This window comes from Acanthopagrus latus, chromosome 15 (assembly GCF_904848185.1).
Source record: "Acanthopagrus latus isolate v.2019 chromosome 15, fAcaLat1.1, whole genome shotgun sequence".
NCBI lineage: Eukaryota > Metazoa > Chordata > Actinopteri > Spariformes > Sparidae > Acanthopagrus > Acanthopagrus latus.
In genome coordinates, this window is record NC_051053.1 from 28675373 (window position 1) to 28694678 (window position 19306).

General features: G+C 46.4%; 1 protein-coding gene across 2 annotated transcripts; it reads left to right on the forward strand.

Moving 5' to 3' along the window:
* Positions 1-272: 272 nt before the first annotated feature.
* On the forward strand, positions 273-19306 carry mmrn2a (multimerin 2a). Of its 2 annotated transcripts, XM_037122935.1 has the most exons (11): positions 273-505; positions 3838-3960; positions 4415-4521; positions 4775-4831; positions 7366-7464; positions 11378-11772; positions 11927-12106; positions 12415-12879; positions 13581-13944; positions 16024-16509; positions 17605-19306. In XM_037122935.1, the coding sequence occupies exons 1-11, from the start codon at positions 297-299 to the stop codon at positions 18006-18008; spliced, it is 2889 nt and encodes a 962-aa protein (XP_036978830.1). In that variant the 5' UTR covers positions 273-296; the 3' UTR covers positions 18009-19306. The 2 variants fall into 2 exon arrangements, with proteins under 2 accessions (XP_036978830.1, XP_036978831.1); XM_037122936.1 differs by lacking the exon at positions 4775-4831.

Genomic DNA, 19306 nt, shown 5'->3' on the forward strand with positions numbered 1-19306 from the left:
ACTTGTCCTCCTCCTCCTCCTCCTCTTCCTCCTCCTCCTTCCTCCCTATGAAAAGGTAAGTCACATTATCACTCCGACATTATTGACTTTTTACTTTCTCTGACTTGGCATCTGTCTGAGTGGTTTGGACCGGTCCTGATGGACTTCCCCTCCACCTCACAGAGTTATAAACACTCCAGCAGCAGAGGAAGCAGGAGGCGTGGCCTCCTCCCTCCACCCTCTCTCTCTCCTCCAGCTGTTTAAAAGCAGCTGGTGGTCGTGTGAGCCTCCACTCAGTGGTGTGGACAACAGCAGACATGACAGCAGTGGGAGAACTGGTTCTAGTACTGGGCTTACTGGTGAGTGCTCACTGTGAGGTGAGACCACGAGACCCAGAGGTGGAGGAGGAGGAGGAGCTGGGAGGAAGAGCAGGAGGAGGAGGAGGAGGAGCAGTGTTCTCTCCTCTCCTCCAGGTGACACACACCGCCCTGCTGGAGGACAGAGGGAGCCAGCCGACCCGGACCGGGTGAGTCCAACTCGAGCTTCACTTACTGCCTGTTGTCTCAGCGGCTCTGAGGACAGCTGGTGACACAGTGGAGATCTGATTGATCGGTCTGGTCACAGATCAATCAGACTGTCGGGAAACTAACATGTGACTCCTCCAGCTTCTCACAGTTTATATTTGAGGTCTGAGAGGCAGCAGCAAGAAGTAACTGAGTTCTTCTACTCAAGTACGTTCTATAAAAAGTTATACATGCAATCTTAGTATTTGACTTTTTACTATATATACATATATATACATATTTATGTGTGTGTGTGTGTGTATATATATATATATATATATATATATATATATATATATATATATATATATATATATATATATATATATATATATATAGAGAGAGAGAGAGAGAGAGAGAGAGAGAGAGAGAGAGAGAGAGAGAGAGATGGTACACTCGGTGCCAGTTGTTGGTCGCCATCTTTTGGATAATCTGTACGTGTGAACACAGTTAGCTTGCTAGCCTTAGCTAGCCTGTTAGCATCCAGACCACAGGGGACAGGTGGGTTCACGTCAGCTCCTCGTTAACAGTTCATGCATTCTGATTGGGCGACAGGCACTGCCAAAATGGCTCCAGGCGGGAACACACTTACATATGAAACATTTCAGGTAAAAACTCCTCCAGATGATTATTATTTTATTTATTAGTTATTTTTGTAAGTGAAATGATTTGAGTTGTCAGTTTAGTTCTTTACAAAGTGAAAATGTGTTTGTGATGTGGAGACTTTCTGTTTGTGAATTAAACATTTAATATTTTCAGTATGATGACGTGATCACATACTAACCCGGACCATCAGAACCTCTGATGGGCTCGGTGTCACACAGCTGATGTGCAGTCTTGTTCCACCAGTGTGAAGAAAATGTTACAGACTCACTGCAGTTTTCACTGTAATCACAATGTATAGTAGCACACACACACACACACACACACACACACACACACACACACACACACACACAGGCTGTAGGTGTCCTCTGTCCGTCCTCCATTTTGCTCCGTGTGTTCATAGGTCTGTGATGTTCAGTACAGTTTGAGAGCGTCACTCTGTAGTCGTCAGCTCTCCTTCCTGCGTCGGCAGGATGTTTGTGTGCTGTTGAACACCGACAGACGGAATCTGAGGGTTCAAACTGTCAGGTGACATATTTTGCCGTGTGCTCACTCGGGCCTCCGTCGTTACTCGGACCCACATCCAAACACAAAACCGCAGGACCCGTCCACAGATTCACAGATAAAATGTTCCCTGAGGGCTGTAAACCAAACAAACCCTCCCCCACGTTAAACTGCTTTAATGACACGTTCACTAACACTCTTTGTGCCGTGAGGGTTGCCAGGTCTGCTCATTCTAAGCATTTCTTTTATACTTGTTTCTCCGCTGCAGTAGCTTCTTCTGTCTTGCTCCACATCTCCTGTCATTGTTATGTCCTATCCTGTTCCCTCATCAACTGAGCAAACACAGGTGACGGTGTTTCCTCCAGTAGAACTACAGAGTAGAACTCATTCCACCTCTTTGCTCGGAGGTCAGAGGTCAACAGGCAGTTAAGTGCTGATGAAGTGGAGGTGAAAAAAAGTTCTGTTGGCCTCAGAAGAGAAACGTTACCGGATCATTCTAGAGTTCTTGATTTAGTCCGTTAACTGATTATCAGTGTGTTTGTGTCTAACTGCTGATCAGAAAACACTTCAGCTCTGACGCAGGAACTAAAGTTATCAAATGAATGTAGAGGAGTGGAAATACTCAAGTAAAGTGTCGTACTTGAGTAAATGTACGTGGTTACATGTCATCACTTCCCACTAATCATTACTAATAAACAACCCTGAAAAAATCCCACCTGTTGATCCCTGATGACATCAATCTGAACGTTGCTGCGGAGAGATCCACAGTTCACGCTCTTTATTTTGAAGTATACACACAGTCTTCCTGTCTGGTCATGGTGGACGTCCTGGCTGAGATTTGTGACCTTCGGCCTCCACAGAGCTGCTTCTGTTCAACTCGGCAGAAGAAGCAGCTCAGCTGACACGTTCAGATGAAAGAGAGCTGCAGATAACGGGACCATGAAGGCATCGTCTGCTGCTCATCCATCTGTTATCAGGACACACAGCTGCCAGATGAAAGGTGGATATTTAAAGAGCTGTTCTCAGACTGAGGATGGTCTGAGGTTAGATCCACACTGATAAGTGTTCATGTTGTTTTCCTCAGCCTGCTCTCCAGCACAGAGCTCAGTCTGACACATCGAGGGTTTTACTGATCGCATCTGTGACACTGAGACTCTCTGAGCCCAGTAAAGAAGACAGATCTGCAGATTTGAGGGTTCTGGGTCCAAACTGAGGAGTGCTGCGCCTCCTCTCACAAAATGACTGATGGCACAACATTTAGCTGAATGGCTGGATGTTTGTGTTGGAACATTTCAACACAGTACAGCAGTTATTCTGTGATGTTTTCCAAGTGTGGACCCTATTTAAATTGTAAAACCCCAACAGAGAGTGAGATGACCCCATAGACCGGTCTGGGTCTGGGTCTGGGTCTGGGTCTGGGTCTGGGTCTTATATGAAGGATGGGAGGCTCTGAAGTGTTTCCTCACTCTACAGTCACTGAGACTGTCAGTGGAGCCTGGTGAGGTCGTCAGGTTGGGGAGATGGAACATGTGTGTTCCTTTCTAACTCTTCAACTACCAAAACAGCTTCTGGCAGGTTTTCTGTGGGTTGTTAATGCATTCTGGGAAATGTAGGCAATACTCAACTTCAGGAAATGACACTCATTCATCACAACGAAGACTCCTGGAAAGAGTCAGACTTCCTGTTCTCTAACAGTGAGATCCATCAGCACCATCCCATCACTTGGATCTTTGTCTCAGCGAGGAGGCGTCACCTTGTTCGGACTCGCCTCACGTAGTTTATTTAAATGGAACATTCAGAAATATTTTTACTCAGACTGAATGAGGATGGAGGTGGAGATGTGTGAGATTAAGCTCCATCACATGAAGGAGAGAAGCTGCAGTGAGTTCAGTGTGACAGATGAACTGAATGAAGATTAGAGATCTGATCTCTGAAGCTGTTCCAGCTGCTGACGCCTTCAGACTCACCTGTGCTTGAAAAGCTGTGAGTGTGAAGGTGCTGGTGGTCTGCGAGGGAAGGACGCCATATTTGACCTCTGACCCCGAACAGGCAGGAGGCAACAACAAACTGCAGATCAGCACATCAGCAGGAGTGTGTGTGTGTGTGTGTTCCAGGCTAAAGATCTGTCTTCCTGGAACACACACATCATTATTGTCACTGTGTGTGTGTGTGTGTGTGTGTGCAGGAACTGGTGTGCACTGGTGCAGCAGCGTGTTGTTACCATGGCGGAGACGTGTGGGACAGAGAAGTACATCATCCAGGCCCAGAGTCCCTGTCCCAGCGGGAAGCCGGACTGCCAGCTCGTCATGTGAGTACACAACGACCACAATTTGTCTCCCTTTTGTACGGTTCTTAATACTTTTCTCTTTTCAGGCCTGATGAGGGTCTCGAGTGGTTTTATTTCTAATGGTCTTAAGACAAATGGGTCTGGCTGCTTCTGGTCCGACTCCTCCTCACAGCTGGGAATAAACTTCCTGTAGGGAAACTTTTGGTTGCTCCAAAAATAGTCAGATTTCTCAGACATTGGACTTAAAAACAGTGGAATCAGTAGAAACAGCCATCAAGTGACTGTAGAATATGACTCTGATGAAGAAGTTTACTTTTCCATCAGTCAGAACGGAGGAGAGACGATTCCACCACGTCTCCACAGACAGTACCAGACAGAAACTCAAGTGTGTGTGTGTGTGTGTGTGTGTGTGTGTGTGTGTGTGTGTGTGTGTGTGTGTGTGTGTGTGTGTGTGCGTGCGTGCGTGTGTGTGCAGGTACAAAACATCCATGCGGCCGATCTACAGGCAGACACAGAAGGTCGTCACTGCTCTGCTGTGGCGCTGCTGTCCGGGACACGGAGGACACAACTGTGAGGACACAGGTGGGTCAGAGTCGGGTCAGAACTGCTGTGACCATGACGTTCTGTTAAAAGGGCAGTTCTGGTGTTTTAACACTGATGGACTGACTCGGTCTGTTTTCACTGATTTTTTCATTGGTGTTTCTGTTTACTGTGCTGGAGTCTATTTTTAAATATCCTTTTACAGAAATGCCTCAACTTTGGTTCACTGAGGGAGTGTGTGTGTGTACGTGTGTGTGTGTGTGTGTGTGTGTTGTGTTGCGTTTGTCTCGGACAGTCTCGGCTGCTCAGCTGGATTTTGGAAGCTCTGCTTCAATTGGAGGATCTGAAACAGGTACGATCGCTCAGCTGCTCTACTGTCATCAGTCAACGTCCATGTTTGGTTTGACTTAACATCCATCTACACACACACACACACACACACACACACACACACACACACACACACACACACACACACACTCTGACTCATTTTTGCCTCTTTAACAAAGTGAGGAAGCTGTGAAGTGCAGAGCGACGCTCAGCTTCAAGAAACCTTCAGCTCAGGTCAGGAGACGGTCCAACCTCCCTCCCCCTCTGCACCTCCCTCCCTCCCCCTCTGCACCTCCCTCCCCCTCTGCACCTCCCTCCCCCTCTGCACCTCCCTCCCTCCCCCTCTGCACCTCCCTCCCCCTCTGCACCTCCCTCCCTCCCCCTCTGCACCACCCTCCCTCCCCCTCTGCACCTCCCTCCCCCTCTGCACCTCCCTCCCCCCCCGGGGGAAGAGGGTGTGGGTCGGTCGCTGTTACAGGACTCAGCTCTGAGGTCAGCCCTCCCACTTCCTCGGCCTATAAACACACAGTGAGTCACACAGTGGAGGAGGGGGTCGTCCTGTGACGGAGGTGATGAGGAGGTCGGAGGTCTCAGCAGCCTGATGGTGGATGTGACTAATGTTACTGTGACCTGATGGAGCTGAGGATGCAGAGAGAGGCGGAGCTTTGTGTTGGACTGTTTGTTTTAACCTAAGGTGGGCGGGGCTTGATCCTGGTCGTCTGACTGCTGACCTGCTCGGTGGGTGAGCGACATTAGGCTGCTGCTTGTTTCACATTTCCTGCCAATGGGAAACATTTGTCTCTCAACACAAAGTACTGATTCAGCTTGTTCACTCCAGTAAAAGTAAAGAGTACATGCTGTGAAGTCTCCCTCTGGCTGCAGATACGAGACACTAACACACCTTCTCCACATTCCGTCTGCTGTGTTCAGATGTAGAGAGCAGCAGATACTCAGAGTACAGATACATGACACATCTACTGAACTACAGTAACTTAGTATTTGTACTGTGTTACTTCCACTCCTGTGTTTCTGTATTCCTTTCATAAGAAGCTGCGTTGATAAGATAAGAGTTTTCACTGCTGGGTAAAAGGCTCTCGGTCAGGTTTGAGTCATGTGAACTTTTAGTTCAGAGTCTAAGTTGTAGACTGAAGGTCTGTGGAGGTGACGTACTGCAGTACTGCTGAATACATGTGGTACTGCAGTACTGCAGAATACATGTGGTACTGCAGTACTGCAGAATACATGTGGTACTGCAGTACTGCAGAATACATGTGGTACTGCAGTACTGCAGAATACATGTGGTACTGCAGTACTGCAGAATACATGTGGTACTGCAGTACTGCAGAATACATGTGGTCCACTCAACATGAAGTATTTGTATGATGTCACTGAGAGTGAAAACAGTCGATGTTTTTGGAAAGAGTTTAGACTAAAATAGAGTTTTGACCTTTAGATGCTCGACTGAATAAAGAAAGGCAAACAAAGAGGCAGTTACACACACACACACACAGATTGACACGGTGCAGTCCACTCCCACCACGCCTCTGATTGAACCCACTTCCTGAGAGCTGAAGTCGATGTAATGGACCTGGACACAATAACAGGAACACCATGAAGGACAGGCGAGGGGAGTCATGAGCTGACCTGAGATTGGATCTGCAGCAGAGTGTCCAGGTGTTTCTGTTAATGTGTCCACCTTCTGTACGTCATCCAGACGGACCAGAAACTGACTGACAGGGTTCTGGAGAGAATGAAGGTGTGTTCGTGCTGCTGACATGGTTCTGCTCAGTCCATCTTCACGTGGCGAGTCGTCCCTCCTCTGAACTCCACCGTCTGTTTCATGGAAACTTAAATGGGTTTATGAACATGGGGCCAATAGTTTTTCTGTTATCCTGCAGACAAACACACAAACAGAACCAGAAACAGAAAGAGAAAAGTGTTAGTCTGTGCTGAGGAGTTAAAATGATGCCGGAAACGGATCTGATGATGCTGCAGATCCTCTCCAGTGTCGAGTTGATTCTGCCCTCGCCGCTGACGGCAGGTCATGGGTCCAGAACTTCTGGTTCCTGCTGGTTTTTACTTTAACAAAGAACTCAAGTGAAACAAAAAACTGAGGAAACAGAACTGAGAAATCCCCAAATACATGAGCCGACTTCCCATCAGCCCCTCTGTCTCCCTCGCTACCCGTCTGTCTGACTTCCTGTTGGTCTCTCATCTCAGGTCAGGTCAGATTAATGAAGCTTCATCAGCACGATGAAAGAAACACGTTGTTCGAGTCGATCATGAAAACATCAGTAGGAGTAAATAAAGCAGGCAGGTGGCCATCGTGGAGAAGATTCCTTCTGTCTGTGGATTCAGTCTCCAGCTTCACATCCTGATGATTTGTTTGAACATCTGATCCTGGTTCTGAGAAACTCGATGTGCCTGCAGGAGTTAACGGGTCGATGAGTACAGAACCAGATTTCTCAGTTTACAGATGATGTTCCTCTGAAGTGTTGCTCGGGCCCACAGACTTCAGAACCACCCCGACTTACATCTCTTCCCTCTGTGTTACAGGTTTCCAGCAGCGGCTCCAGCAGCAGCGTGCCGACCCGGACCGTGAACAGAACGACCAGGAACCCAACAACACCTCGGCCCAGGAACACCACCTTCCTGGTGAGTTTTGGCAGAATGTAACTGGACTTGACATCAGGTGTTCCTGGTGCGCCTCTGCTGGTCTGATGTGAGAGGACTGAACTTGTTTTCATTGACTACCCTGTGCCAGATCTTAATTGACATTTTTATCAATGGATATCTAAGATATCTGACATTCTATGTATTTCCACTTCGCTTCATGAGACGGGTTACAGATGTTAACTAAAATTTTTATCTGCACCACTTGGAAGTAATTTTCAATATTCACCTCCTTTGTCTTTTGCTAGTTGAAGAGTCTTATAGTGAATTCTTGGCCTCTTCCTCTGCCAGATGAATCTGGATATTAATTTGTCTAATTATTGAAATTTCCCCTTTGGATGTTCTGCTGGTATGTTTTAGAACAGATATAATAATCTGGGTATCATTTTTACTGCTTCTACCCTCTGTCCTAATCCTAATGAAGGGCACTAGATTTCATCGGGTCAGGTCAGATTTGATTTTGGAAATTAAGGGGTCATAGTTCTCTGATATAATCGTGTTCAAATGTTTAGGAATATTAACACCTAGGTACTTAATTGACTTTGATTCCCAACTCACTTTAATTCCTCTCTGATGGATTGGCTGGGAGAGTAATTAAATGTCAAAATTTGAGATTTGTTGGTGTTTAGTTTATAACCTGATAATTCCCTCAGGGTTGTGAGTAATTCTGGATGGGAAGCAGATGGATGCTCCAAGTATATCAGAATATCATCTGTGAAAAAGGCAATTTTGTGTTCTTCCTGGGACACTATGATCCCCTTATCTTCTTGTTCTGTCTTATCCAGCGACTCAAGGGCTCTTTAAAGATGGAAAATAAGAGCGGAGACACTGGTCAACCTTGACATCCGCTTTCTAAATCAAAAATATTTGATAGTCCTCCATTAATCCGAATTCTATAAAGTGATTTTACAAAGTGGGTGGGAGACATCACAATAGCATCGATCGAGTAGGGAATCCTCTCGCTCCATGTCCAGCCAGCAGGAGATGCATCGAATATTTATACTTCACACTATCTGGGAGGGCCAGATTCACTTGTGCACAGACGCCCCTTTCTGATCCAATGTGTTTTATAGCTCCACGTAAATGAAATAATCATCGTCTAGTTTTTTAAAATAGGTTTTACTAAGGAAGATTCAGCACTAACACTAGTGGCTACTGACTGTCAGTGCAAGAGACGTAAATGTGCAGAAGCATTGAACACTCGGCCTTCAGTTTCATGTGGACTTTTAAGTTTTGAAAGAGGTAAAGTAACTGAGGGAGACAGATCATTTTTAAAACATTTACTCTGCATCAAAGAAATAAGGAGTTTTCAGAACTCCAGTTTGTCTTTAAACTTCTTTAATACAGTCACATCAGTTAGAATCTGCCAAGATGTGAAGATAATCCTGATGTCTGATACACACCTGCACACACACACACACACACACACACACTCTCTCTCTCTCTCTCTCTCTCTCTCACACACACACTCTCTCTCTCTCTCTCTCTCTCTCTCTCTCTCTCTCTCTCTCTCTCTCTCTCACACACACACACACACACACACACTCTCTCTCTCTCTCTCTCTCTCTCTCACACACACACTCTCTCTCTCTCTCTCTCTCTCTCTCTCTCTCTCTCTCTCTCACACACACACACTCTCTCCCCCGCAGGAAATCCTCTGTGTGTATGTGTGTGGGTGTGTGTGTTAAGTTGACACTATATTACACTTCTTGTGTCACCAGACCAGCATGTGCATTACATCACACACACACTTCCTCCATCCTGTGTGGAGCTTGTTTGGGGACCGGCCTCACTCTCAGGTTCCCACAGTGATCTGTTCTCTTTCACCTTTGACCCCACTGACCAGCCAGCATTACATCATCCTGAAAGGAGCAGTTCACCATAAAATAAAATTCAGAAAAGTAGCTGTGTGTGTGTGTGTGTGTGTGTGCATTTAAAGTGTCGTCTTTCCTTCCACTGTGACATTTACAGCAGAACGTCAGGAGAACCAAACAGAACCACAGTGTTGTAACAGACTTGTTTTGTCCGAACAGGAAGTCGTCTCAGCTCATCTCCATAAATCACTCTGACAGTCATTATATGGACAGGGCTGTGTTGGATTTCAACCTTAAAACGCCCCCTCGGTAGCCCTGCAGCCCCGCCCCCTCAGTAGCCCAGCAGCCCCGCCCCCTCAGTATCCCTGCAGCTCCGCCCCCTCAGTACCCCTGCAGCTGGAGTCTGAGGTGACCTGGAGCTTCCTGTCACAGCGTGGCCTCACTGTACTGCAGCATGTGGGAACAGTTTAGTAATGGAATGTAATGGAAACAGGTTGTGATGAAAGAGAGAGAGAGAGAGAGAGAGAGTGTGTGTGTGTGTGTGTGTGTGTGTGTGTGTGTGTGTGTGTGTGTGTGTGTGTCAGCAGTAACCTGAGGAAAACACACACACTCAAGTTTGTTTTCCTGTACCTGTGAGGACCCTGGTTGCTGCAACACATTCCTGGGCCTCCGGATCTAAACTGAACCTGAAGTTAACGTCGACCCCAGAACCTAGTCTGAACTTTAAACTGACCCATTAACATTCATTAACACTGAACCACTTTCAACCAATAACATCACACCATCCACCATCAACCAGTCTTAGACTTTGAGAGTTCATATCAGAAACGAGCAGAAACTGAAGAAGAAGCTGGATCATCTTTCATGGAGACATGTTTTCTGGTTTTCACTCTAACATCCTCCAGCTGCTCTGCCTGAACCAGCACTGAAGTGGTTTACAGAGTTAGCTGCTGCTAGCACCTGCTCATTTAGTCATGCAACTAACATTAGAGATCCTATTAGCTGACCAGCCCGGGGCTTTCAGGAGCCAAAACCGGGCAATGAAACCACCTTGGTACTGCAACATTGGAGCTCCCGGTTGGACAGCTAGTTGCCGACGGGGGACTTAACTCAGATTCAGCACTAACACTAGTGGCTACTGACTGTCAGTACAAGAGACATAAATGTGCAGAAGCATTGAACACTCTGCCTTCAGTTTCATGTGGACTTAAAGGCATTTTCTCCATAATTCAGTGTTAGTTCTTTAAGTTTAGCTGCTGTTGTTTCAGCAGGACCATCCAAGTGATATAATCCAACATTTTATAAATATTTGATGCTCTCAGCTGTCAGGATGTCTCAGTGACTGAACTCTGCTGGTTCACTGAGAACTCTTTGTGTTCAGCTCTAACCTTCTCATTTGGAGTCTGTCTGGATCAGTGAGGCAGATAAAAAGCAGGAAATGGAGGCACAGTTGGGTTTGTGTCAGACTCCAGAGATCAGAACGACAACAGGCTGGATCAGATGGATCCACGTAACCCTGAGGGGTCTCATCCTGAACCAGGTCCAGCTGAAGGACTGGTGTGTGTTCTGGCTTCAGTCTGAGTGTTTGTGCCGCCCTCACTGTCAGAAACATCAACATCACAGACAGAAACTCAGCCGTTTTCAGGTGTTTTTGTTTCCCTGCTGGACGGGTTTCCAGGCGGGCCGGGTCTGTTTATGTTCCAGTTTGGGAACTAAACTGGTTCCATTTTATAGCAGCGTGACTAAACTGGTGTTCCCCAGAGAGCCTTGAATCACCAGGGAGGGTGTGTGTTTGTGTGCTCGCCTGTTAAGAATAGCTTTAGATAAAAAGGTCCATTATCCCCAGAGGATGAACCCTAATAAGTTCATATCTTCTGCACATTAAACACTGAATTATTGTTCTATTATTCTCTGTGTTTCCTTGATGGATTATCAATGCCTAGATGCATAACAGCAGTTTAAACATGAGCCACGTCAGGTATCCATTACAGTAAACCGGGCTTGATAAGAACCAGTCGTGTCACAGAGTTCAGGTCTTCTGTCATTGTCTGGATTTACATTGCAGTAATTTTGTTCCCTAGATACCAACGCCACACTCCCTGTTCACCAGATGATGACACTGATCATGTCCCAGCTGAACCCGCTCCTGGAGGGCTTCAACCGCTCCTTAGAGCACCTGAGCCGACAGGTGGGGGACCTGGCACGTGACGTGGCCCACCTGAAGAGCAGCCAGTTGGGGGCGGAGCTGCAGGCGGGGCCTCCGGACGGCCCCGACGACGAGGTGGAGGAGGAGCGCTTGGATGCCAAACTGGAGGAGGTGTTTCGGCAGGTCAGGGAGGTCCGGGAGCAGATGGAGAGCCAGCGGAGAGACACGGAGGACAGGCTGCACTCCCAGCATGCAATGCTTCACTACAACCTCACCAACTTCAAGATGGACATCGACATGAAGCTGAAGCGCCACCACAAGATGCTGCAGGTCAGTGGACAACATTTACATAATCTTCATACAATGTTTCCATGTTTTAATGTTTTTATTGTCAGAGTCTCATCAGTGTGAATCTGTAACAAGCAGAATTTTATTGACAAAATATTGAATGTATCATTAGTCACTTCATTCTGTGTGATCCCAGGTCAGCCTGCAGGCCATGAACGCCTCCCTGGTGGAGCTCAAGCTGGACCAGGATCAGACCGCTGAGGTTCAGGTGGAGGAGCACCTGCCTCCCCTCCACCCCCTGGAGACCTCAGACACCTCTGCGCTGTGGGAGGCTGTCGAGCGTCTGGACAACATGGTGGTTAACAACACAGTGAAGGTGCGAACACATCCTGTGTGTGTGTGTGTGTGTGTGTGTGTGTGTGTGTGTGTGAGACAATAGAAACATGGCCTCACACACACAAACATCAAGGCGCAGGAGTCACAAAGCATTCTGGTCATATAAAATATAAATATAAATATAAAAACTTTATCTGACGGAATCGTTAGAACTGTTTTGCTGGATAAAGAAATAAAATAAGTCCAGGAGACAAATTGTTTCACTGAGAGTGAAGGCGGCTCGGTTCCAGTAACAGAATGATTAAATCATAACACAGTTTCTTTGTCCTTCCTTGTGTGGTGGTGCAGGTGGGCGGGCTGATGGAGGACGTGGAGGTGACCTCGGGAAGCATCCAGCAGCTGAGGCGGGACTTAAAGCAGCTGGACACACGGATCAACCAGACGGCCCGGAACAGTCAGATCCAGTTCATGGAGACGGGGCTGGAAGTGGAGGCGGCGAAGGAGGTGGTGCTGAGGCGGGTGGAGGAGCTGGCGGGGAACCTCAGCCAGCATGACATGCGGCTGCAGGAGGCGGACTCGGACGTGGACTACCTGTACACTGTCCTCTACAAGCACAACTCGTCTGCAGACTGCGACTGTAAGGCGCTGAAGGCCGCCATGACGCGACTGGAGAGGGGTGTGGCCAATGTGACGGAGCTGGCCAATGAGAACCGATTAGCCCTGGAGGAGACCAGCGAAGTAGGGGCGGGGCAGTGGGGCGGAGCCAGCAACTGGGAGCCAGCTGTGCAGGTGCTCCAACATGACCTCCAGCAGGTGAGTCCTGATGACGACGCAGTCCAAACCAACACCAGCTCAGAGTTCTGATAGAAGAACCAGAACATTTTAGTTTTCAGGAGATTCTTTTTGTGTGAAACTGATGGAAAAAATTTTGGTAGCTGCAAAAAAAAAAATAGCTGGTTGAAGTCAAATGTTTGAATGTTTAAACATTTTCAGGAAGAAAAGAAATGACAGAGAAAAAAATCTTCACACAAGATGTTTTTGTTGTTGTTGTTGTTTGTTCTGGAAAGTTTTATTTTCACTTTTTTCCCAGAAAACAGTGAAGAAGAAGAAAACTGAAAGAGAGTGAAGAGTAAAACTCACGTTGACCAGCAGAGGCAGCAGCACCTCATGTTATCACACAACACAACACACACCTGTTCTGTGTGAGGAACGTTATAATCTGCCATCACTTTCACAGATTATTTTCTCCACGTAGTCGCAGATGAAGGTCACTCTCACTAAACTGTTTCCCTCAGGTTCTCAGGTCATAAACAGAGAAAGCTAATTAGATCTGACTTCTGTGGATCTGCACTTGACCCTCAGGGCTTCCGTACTGAAGACAATTGAATCATAAAAACAGAAACGTATATTCAAATGACAAAAAAGTTATGAAGTTTATTTTTGTGTTTGTGGCACCTTCAGGCATCAGACGAAGAAATTTATATTTCAGCTTTCTTTCCTCGGTCACTGTGCAGGTGAAGGAGGCTCTGGCCTCGGAGCAGACCAGGATCAGGACTCTGGACCACAGTCTGACCCAGCTGAGCAGCTCGGTGAAAATGGGTTTGGCGGAGGTCTCAGGCCTGAAGGAGTCAGACAGGAAGCTGGTTGCAAACATGCAGCACCTGTCGGGCTCCTTCGACTCTCTGCTGAAGGATGCCAGCCGACACAGCGACGTGCTGGAGCAGCTGATGGGGGAGGAGGTGATGGAGTTTCTGGAGTGGCCCGTCCAGGACCAGGAGGCCCACTCCATCCCAGCCCTGAAGGAGCAGCTGGGGAACGTGCAGGAACAGCTGAGGCGGCACAACCTGAGCATAACCTCCCTGCTGGGGAACAGTCCAGGTGAGAACCAGCAGATTTCACTCAGTGTATTGATCCAATCCAGCAGAACCAGTAACAGCAAGATCACCAGACTCCATTAACGAATGTAGTGATTTTAAGAGTTGTTGAGTTAAAACAAACTTTATAAACATGAGTGCAGTGCCCGTAGGAAGTCTGTATTCTATAGAAGGGTGGGAGGTTAAGTAGCTTTTTCATGGAGGCCAAATGATGTTGTGTTTGAAGGTGTCAGGACATCAGGGATATAACTGGCTGTTTTTGACCACTTTTGATTTTACCATTATATTTCACCTTAAAAACTATTTACCTTGCCTTGTTTAGTGTCATTATTTTCAGCACAAGCTCACATGTGACTGTACAGTTATGTTTTCATTTCATGACATACTGTATTAACACTATGGACCTAAAAAAAATCACAAAGTAACAGAAAATCCAAGTAGGAAAAAGTTTGATTTTTTACTGTGAAAACCACAAATATGTTTAATGAACCAATTGTATTAGTTATAATGCAAATAAATTGTTGTCTACTAAATTTCTGCACAAGTTTTTGAAATTTACAAAGTTATATGTAACTATTTACATTTAAATGCAGGCAATGCCTCAGGCTCAGGGCTCCTCAGCTCATTCCTGCCTGCTCCACATTCAGCATGTCCTCCTTGTTTTGACTCACAACACAAAAAACTGACTCCACTACACACAATAAACACACTACACTAAACACACTAAATGTCACAAATCTCTCAACTCGCCATCTCTGTCGCTGTCTGTATCACTTCCGGCATCCCTCACACAACTTCCTGTTCCTCAACATCAAAACTTGCTTGCTTGGACACTTTCGTGACAAAAGCCGGTTCTTACTGTTTCTTCCTGCACCAGACACAAAGCAAACATGACGGCAATGTTCGTGAAAAAGCGTGGCGGACATTATTTACCCTAAGTCTGGTTCTGGACCTGCCGGTGTGTCCGTCAACTGGGCCGGCCGAGCTGGGCCGTGTTAGCAGCAAGCAGCTGCTAGCGGCTAGCAGCTAGCTACACACGAACATCCACAGATTCCGATTCCACTTTGTTGTCCTCACATATCCGGATCTCCTCACATCCGGAACAGACTCGGTCTGGACTCATTTAGTCTTATTACCCATATCAGTCAGTTTAGATGCACAGAACGGAACCGAACCACCCGCAAAATCCCGGTCCAGCTCGCCACTGCAGGTATAAATCCGCTTGTTGTCGTGGAAGTGAGCTCTGCAGTGATTGGCTCTGGTGCCCACGTGACTGTGGTGGCTATGGGTGAGAATGCTCATGGAATTTGTGAAGCATTTATGAAATAATTTATTACCGGTATCATTGTAGTCCAAACAAATGTGACGTCGCACACCCTTAAACCAAACAGCAGCCATGTTGAAACTCTCAGGTCAGTCTGATCCTGATCTGCAGAGACATTTGAGGAACACACACACACACACACACACACAGACAGAGATTCCTTTTTTTATTGAGAGACTATGTAACTCATTGTGTCCTTGTTGTAAGTTGTTTGTCTCCTTGTAAAAAGTGTCAGTTTGTGGCAGCATGTCTGTACCAGCCTGTCTGCTTCTGTGTCTAAAGTGCTAAAGTCTTACCTGCCAACATTGATCAGCTGTTTGAACACACTGTTTACACTGATTTCACCATTTACACTCAATTTATGAAAGAAGAAACATGTTATTGATCTAAACATGTCACATGTTACAAAGACACTAAACAGGAACAATATAGGCGACTTCTTTGTCCCCGTGGAGAAAGTCCCCAGACTCCCTTAACAAATGTGTCAGTTTAGTGAGTTGTTGAGTTGGAGACACTTTATAAACTCTGTGAAACTCTGTCTCTGACTCATTCTGCATTATTTGGACCTTCTTGTTCATTCAGCAGATGTTCTACATGAACTTCTCTCTTCATGATTGTTCCAGTGATGTCTGAACAGCTTCTGGTTCTTTAGGTGTCATGAGGATATCTAGTGGCAGCTGTGAGAAGCTACAACACACCACAGTTTGTCGTGCTCAGTTTTGTCTTCCCAGACTAATGTTTGACTCCTTCTGGCCCCAGGAGGCAGAGAGGAGGTGCCGTCTGCTGACCAGCCATCCTCCTCCGACATCCTCCACGATGATTGGCTCCCTGGCAGCATGAGGAGCAGCAGTGAAGTTCTAGCCAGGGAGCGTCAGCTCCTCCTCCATTCAGCAGGGAGGCGTCCAGAGCTTGGAGGAGACGGCAGTGATCTGTGGAACTTGGAGAAAACGGTGGAGGAGCTGGAACTGAAAGTGCTCCGACTGGAGGAGAAAACCTCAAACACTTCAACACCCAGTGGTGTGGAGGCCGAACTGCTGGTGGAGGTGATGTGGCTGAAGAGAGGGCTGGAGGAACATCTGAGGGTGTTCAAGAACGTCTTCAGTAACGCCGACATCCTCGCTGAATCTGACGCCACACTGGAGCTCGATAAACTGTGGCAGCTGGTGAAGAACAAAGAGGGGAAGAAGGAGAAGAAGAGAGGAGGAGGGAGGGGAGGAAACCATCGGAGCAGGAGGGAGACATCAGGTGAGTGAGGACGAAACTTAACTTCTGTCAGTTTCAGGTCGGATTACCAATGTGTTGATCAGTCAGTGGATTACTCTCTGTGCTAATGTAACTAAATATATTTGTGGATATTGGAGGTGGGTAAAAATATTGATTCATCAATGCATTGCAAAATATTTTTTCAGAAAATCCTCTGAATCAATTCAGGCAAGTGTGGTATTACTGTAGTGTTACTGTAGTGTTGACGTAGTATTACTGTAGTGTTACTGTAGTGTTGACGTAGTATTACTGTAGTGTTACTGTAGTGTTGACGTAGTATTACTGTAGTGTTACTGTAGTGTTGACGTAGTATTACTGTAGTGTTACTGTAGTGTTGACGTAGTATTACTGTAGTGTTACTGTAGTGTTGACGTAGTATTACTCAGTGCGTTTACATGACACTTAGGCACAAGATTTTTCTCTGGGGCCGTGAGCCGGAGGTAGAAGGACGGTGGCGTCTTTCCTCTGAAATCACCACAGGAAAGAGCACCATTGTGCATCTAGTTTGTGTAATTATCATGTTCACCATATACGAAGTGTACAAAGATGCAGCTTCGTCTCGCTCTTCGTACGCCATCTTTCTGGAATGCTGAGGCAGCTGGTGACGTAAAGAGGTCAGCCGGAGGTGTTTCTAGTTGAAATGGGTACAGCACCACCTAGCGTACCAGGGTATGACATGCTCTGGACCAATAATCCGATTTTCTCACTGGCATGTATACTCGGACAATTGCAATTGTCTGATCGAGCAGCATAATCGAACTATGGCTGTAATCTGACTAAGCTGTGCATGTAAACGCACTGAGTGTAGTGTTAATGTAGTGTGAAACACATGGGTCAACGTGTGTTTTGTCAGAAACATTCCTGACATGAACTGGGGAAAGTTCTGGGTTTTGGGTGAGTTTGCATGGAATGAGCCATGTGGATTTAATGCTAATGTAAATTTAGCAATGAGGAAAATCTACTTACTAACACAATGTTAGAATGTAGGTAAGGGGATTTTTCTTCGTGCTAAACTAACATGCTTCCTGGCAGCTGGCTGGTCCCCTATTCAACCTCTGACTCACCTTTTGTCTCCAGGTGTTGTCGCCCTCCCGTCCAGCCTATCAGAAGCCTCACTGCTGCTTGTCGCTGGATCTCCTCTGAGCGTCTCGAGTGGCGTCATTGTGTTTAAAGCAGCCCTGAGCGGCAGTCACTCGTATTCTGATAGCGGCAGCTTCATGCCTCCGGTGAACGGCGTCTACTTGTTTGTCCTCACCTTGGACCTGCGGCTGGGCTCCGCCCACGTGGTCCTGACACGGGGGTCGGGTGGGACTCCGGCATCTCTACACCAGCTAGAGGTGGCGGAGGAGGGGCCAGTCACGGCTGTGAGCCTCCTGCCGCTGAGCCAGGGGGAGGAGGTGAGGCTGGAACTGAAGGGAGGAGCGTGGGTGGAGTCAGAGGACAATGTGTTCACCATAGTGCTGCTCCACCAGACCACCTGAGGGTGCTGTGGACAAATCAGATGACAGATCAGAGACTCTGGGAGGGGCAACTCCTGCTGGAAGTTTTATTTATTATTACAGAATCAGAAAAGGAAAAATGTTAAAACATTTAACGGACTGCAGTGTTTTCCTCTTTCCCCTTTAAACCCTGAAATTAAAAAGTCAGGATGTTGTTAGCTTAGCATAAAGACTAGAAGCAGGGGGAAACTGCTAGCCCAACTCTGCTCAAAGTAAAAAAATAGACTACTCAACATCTCTGAAGCTCATTAACATGAACCCTGTTCACACATCTACTCACCCACACATCCAAGTGTCGGCGTCCACAGAACGGTTCTGGAGCTTCACAGTAAAACAGTGATTCTCCGTGCAGCTCGTCTGCTGTGGTCGGTGTGTTTGTGAAGTTTGGAGCAAAGCTAAAGTTAAAGTTTTTCCATCAGTGTTATTCTGTGAAGGTGAATCAACATATCATGTCCTCTTAGTTATATATAATTCTTGTAAAGTTTCAGTATCCTGATGTAAAGCAGCAGTTTATATTTTTTTATCTAAACTGTCACCTAATAAAAAGCTTTAATCCACAGAGTGACTGAAGCTTTCTCAGATATTTAACCGAACACTTCTGTCTGAAATAAACAGGAAAGAAAATGTCGGATCAGCACCGTCACATTTTCACTATGCGATGACCCGTCTGTCAGCCCGACATGGTTCTGTGTGGCAGCAGCTACATTACTGCCACCTACTGAGACAACGTGAGAACTACAACGGACAGAAATGATTTACACGCTGGAAACAATATTGTGTGTTAACATATTGATATTTAGTTTTTGAATATTGCAACACTGATGTTCCATAACCTTGAACAGGACATCACAACGAGGTTTTAAAAATCTGAGTTTAGTTTTAAAAACTGAACTTGTTGAGGAGCGGTCGTATAAACAGACCAGCAGTCACTGCAGAACAGCATGGAGGAGTTTGAGGAAAGTGGAGGTCTGTGAAACAGACTGAGCGGCGCCGTCAGCTGGTTCTGTTGTAACATCCACTCTGACGTGAAGGACACGGCAGCGGCGATTATATGACGAGCGGATCTGTTGATGTATGTGAAGACAAATGAGTCTTCAGGTGTGTGAAAATGTACTGAATGCTAAGAGTTGAAAAGTAACTAAGTACATTTACTCAAGGACATTTGATTTTTTGTACTTGTGTATTGTAACAAAATCTTTACTGCAGAGGATTTAATGGTTCGTTTGTGGTTTGATCGATCGTCTCGTCATCTGAGGTAAAATAAAAAGCTGCTCAACTTT